The sequence below is a fragment of the Monoraphidium neglectum genome, assembly GCF_000611645.1.
Source record: "Monoraphidium neglectum strain SAG 48.87 unplaced genomic scaffold scaffold05598, whole genome shotgun sequence".
NCBI classification, from domain to species: domain Eukaryota; kingdom Viridiplantae; phylum Chlorophyta; class Chlorophyceae; order Sphaeropleales; family Selenastraceae; genus Monoraphidium; species Monoraphidium neglectum.
The window spans coordinates 1-3,037 of NW_014008032.1; the positions used below are offsets into that span (position 1 = coordinate 1).

At 65.3% G+C, this 3,037-nt stretch overlaps 2 protein-coding genes across 2 annotated transcripts; one reads left to right on the plus strand and one right to left on the minus strand.

Annotated features, from left to right (window-relative positions):
* Nucleotides 1–95: 95 nt before the first annotated feature.
* On the plus strand, nt 96–289 carry MNEG_15721 (hypothetical protein; the record flags this gene model as incomplete). The annotated part of the gene is made up of 1 exon (XM_014035807.1): nt 96–289. A coding segment is annotated over one exon (194 nt), but the record flags the coding sequence as incomplete, so codon positions are not given.
* A 2,311-nt stretch (nt 290–2,600) lies between these two features.
* Nucleotides 2,601–2,879, minus strand: MNEG_15722 (hypothetical protein; the record flags this gene model as incomplete). Its single annotated transcript, XM_014035808.1, has 1 exon — nt 2,601–2,879. A coding segment is annotated over one exon (279 nt), but the record flags the coding sequence as incomplete, so codon positions are not given.
* Nucleotides 2,880–3,037: the final 158 nt, after the last annotated feature.

Consider the following 3,037-nt stretch of genomic DNA (forward strand, 5'->3'; position numbering starts at 1 on the left):
CCCTTTCCCCGCCCTCTCGGCACCCGCATCCACCACACTGACCCCCCTCCTGGTCATCCCACCCGCAACCCCATCCTCGTCCCCCCAACCCCCAGCCTCAGACACGGACTCTGACCACCTGGTCAGCCGCCAGGACTTCCCCTCGTTCATATTCCACATGGCGTCAGCCGACCTCCGCAGCGTGTCCACGTTCGCGGCGCGGCCGCCGACGCCGACGCAGCAGCAGCAGCAGCAGCAGCAGCAGTCCCGGGTCCTGCTGCCGCCGCTGCCGGAGCTGCCTCAGCAGTGACAGCCGCCGCTCCCTTTGGACGCGCGGCCCGCGGCGGGACAAGAGCACCGGCAGGTCTCCATGTTTTCCCTGGTTTTCTTGGCTGCAGCTGCTGAGGCAGGGCTGCTTTTTTGTTGCAACAGCACCCCAACGATTTTGCTCCCCTTCATCCAGCTCCCTGTTAAGAGGGGCCAGGGCGCATACATGCAGCACGAAGCCTGCTGCCTACGCCCTGTTCCCCCTCGCCCAACTTGCCACCGCTTCACTGCGAGTGCTGCAAGCTGGCCCCGTGTGCCGCATTTTGCCAGCCTTTCGCGCACGGGGGCGGTTCTTCGCGCGTTGTCACATACTTGAGCCGAGCAGCGCATTCTGGATTCCATCGCATGTGCACTTACTACTGTTCGACAGGAGCGGCACCTCCCGAGTGAAGCACCTCGCAAGGTGGCCTCGAGGGGCGACCCCTCCATTTTTTCCCGAGGGCCTCAAATTTTCTCTCATGCTCGTTGGTCGCAGCCCCACGCCACCCATCTGTAACCACCCAGACCGCCGGCTCTACGTTTTCTGGGGTTGCGGCTGACCTCAAACTCGCCCCGTGGCATCGGCCCTGGGGGGTGCCTGCGCGGTGAGGTGGGCCTGTTCATAGGGCAATCAACGAATGGTGGCTGGCAGAGGCAGGAGCGCAGGAAGCGCTGGCCGCCTGGCCGCGCACGCTGTTGTGCGCGACGCCCATAGGGTGGAGCAGGCTGCAACTGCAGCACCTGCGCGCGACGGCTGCAATGCTGTGCAGCTGGTGCGGCACGGTGCAGCCGCTTTCGCGCCAAGGCTTCACCCTGGCCAGCAGTCAGGTGTGGCAGAGCGGCTTGTCCATCGAGTCACGTGTTACTGCGCGACGCACGACCGCCCTAGGACACAGGGCGAGTGCGTTGCTTTAGTACGGCAGTACGCCTGCTGTGTTCCCGCGGAGCCCAGGTGCGCCTGCCTCGGCAAGGGGAGCCGCGGCTCCCTCATGTTGTATGCCGGCGTGGCAAGGGGCCCCTCGCTCACAGGGGTCAGCAGCCAGCCTCAAAAAATCGCACAAGGTCGCAGGGGGTACATTGCAAGCCGCGGCCGAACCGACCCCTGTGCCATCATCAATCACCACACCGCGCGTGCGCCCCTCTGAAATGGGAAACAGGCGCGGCACGCTTGTATCAGGCTGTTTGCGAGGAGGGATCGGACGAGGCAACAGCTGCAATGAGCCAGAGCGGGCTTGCTGTTGCGAGGCTGCGCAGCACACGCACCAACAGACGGGGTGCCGCGCACGGCTTCTCGCTAGTTCCAGCAAGGATCGCTGGCAGATGCCAATGGGTAGTGGTACATCATCGCAGCAGGCCAAGGTGCGCAAAGGACAATCTATAGTGGTACATTGGCACTGCACCAGACAGAGCACCGGCTCACTGGGGCAGGGCAGGCAGCAGCGGCAAGGCCCGCCTGTCCGCTTGGCCCCTGGCCCGCAGTGGGGTGCGGTGCAGCACTCGGCTCTCTTGCTCTCACAACCATTTTCAATAGGTCGGCGGGGGCCACACATCACCCCAGCTCGATCCTGTGCACGGGGGGCGCGGCGCCGTCCCCGCAGGTGACGGGGGGGCGGGTCGCGCCGCTGCGCGCGCTGCTCTTCAATGCTCATGGCTGTGCCGTTCGGGGGGATGGCGTGTGACGGGTGCGCTGCGCTGCAAGAGGCGAATTGAGCGTGCTGCCGCGGTCACACACCAACACAGCAGAAGCATCTGGATGATTGTATCAGGTGATTGGACGAAGCGGATCAGTTTGGCCAAGATGGCAGTTCGAAACCAAGCACACAGACGCCAACCATGCGAGCACAGGGAACACGTGCTCTGGAGACCTCAGCCACTTGGCACCCATGGCTCCGCAGCAGGGGCATAAGAGGCCAGGGATGAAGCAAGGCAATCGCGGCCGCGGCAGCGGCGCTGTATGTTGCTGTTTTGTAACGGCCATTGTTGCCAATTTCCGTGCGAACCCGAGGGACAGCTCAGGGGCACGGGTCGCATGGGGACTGCAGGCGTACGGAGGGCAGTGCACGTGCTCTACGCAGACGCCAAGTGAGTTGAAAATCCCTCAACCAGGTGCTGCGAGCTGGCCCCGCATGTTCATGCACATGTCCAGGGAAAACGCGCACAAAACCAGGGCCGCCCGCCCAGTCGGTGGAGCTCAGCCGCAGCTGGCGCCGGCCCCACCCTTGGCGGGCCCAGGCGCACCCACGGGGCGCTGCACCGTCCGGCCGGCCGCGTCCCGAGCGGCTCGTTGGAGATCGACTCCGCAGTCAAGTCCTTTCCTACCTCGACGGCTCCGTCCCTTTCTCGGTGTCAGGGCCCCCGGCCGCTGCCCGCTCCTCAGCCCCCAGCAGCGCCCTCGCCTCCAGGACGCTCATCAGGGAGCAGCCACCACCACTGCCGCCGACCGCGGCCCCCTTGACGCCCGCAGTCGGAGCCGAGGCGTCCGCGACGGCGGCGCGCGCGGCGGCCAGCACCACCCTACGTGCGTCTGAGGGGTCGAGCTGGGGCCCGTGGCGGGCGATGACGGCCGAGGCTGTGTGCGCGGCGATGGCGCCAACCTTGGAGGGAGGGAGAGGGTGGTGAGTTGACGTCAAGGAAGGGAACCAGAACTTTGGGGATGACATGCGTGTTTCCAGAATATGCTTTTGATCAGGCGTTGTGAGCGCACAGCACTGACAGTCAGCTCTGCCCCCTCCCATCCCCGAAAAACAGAACA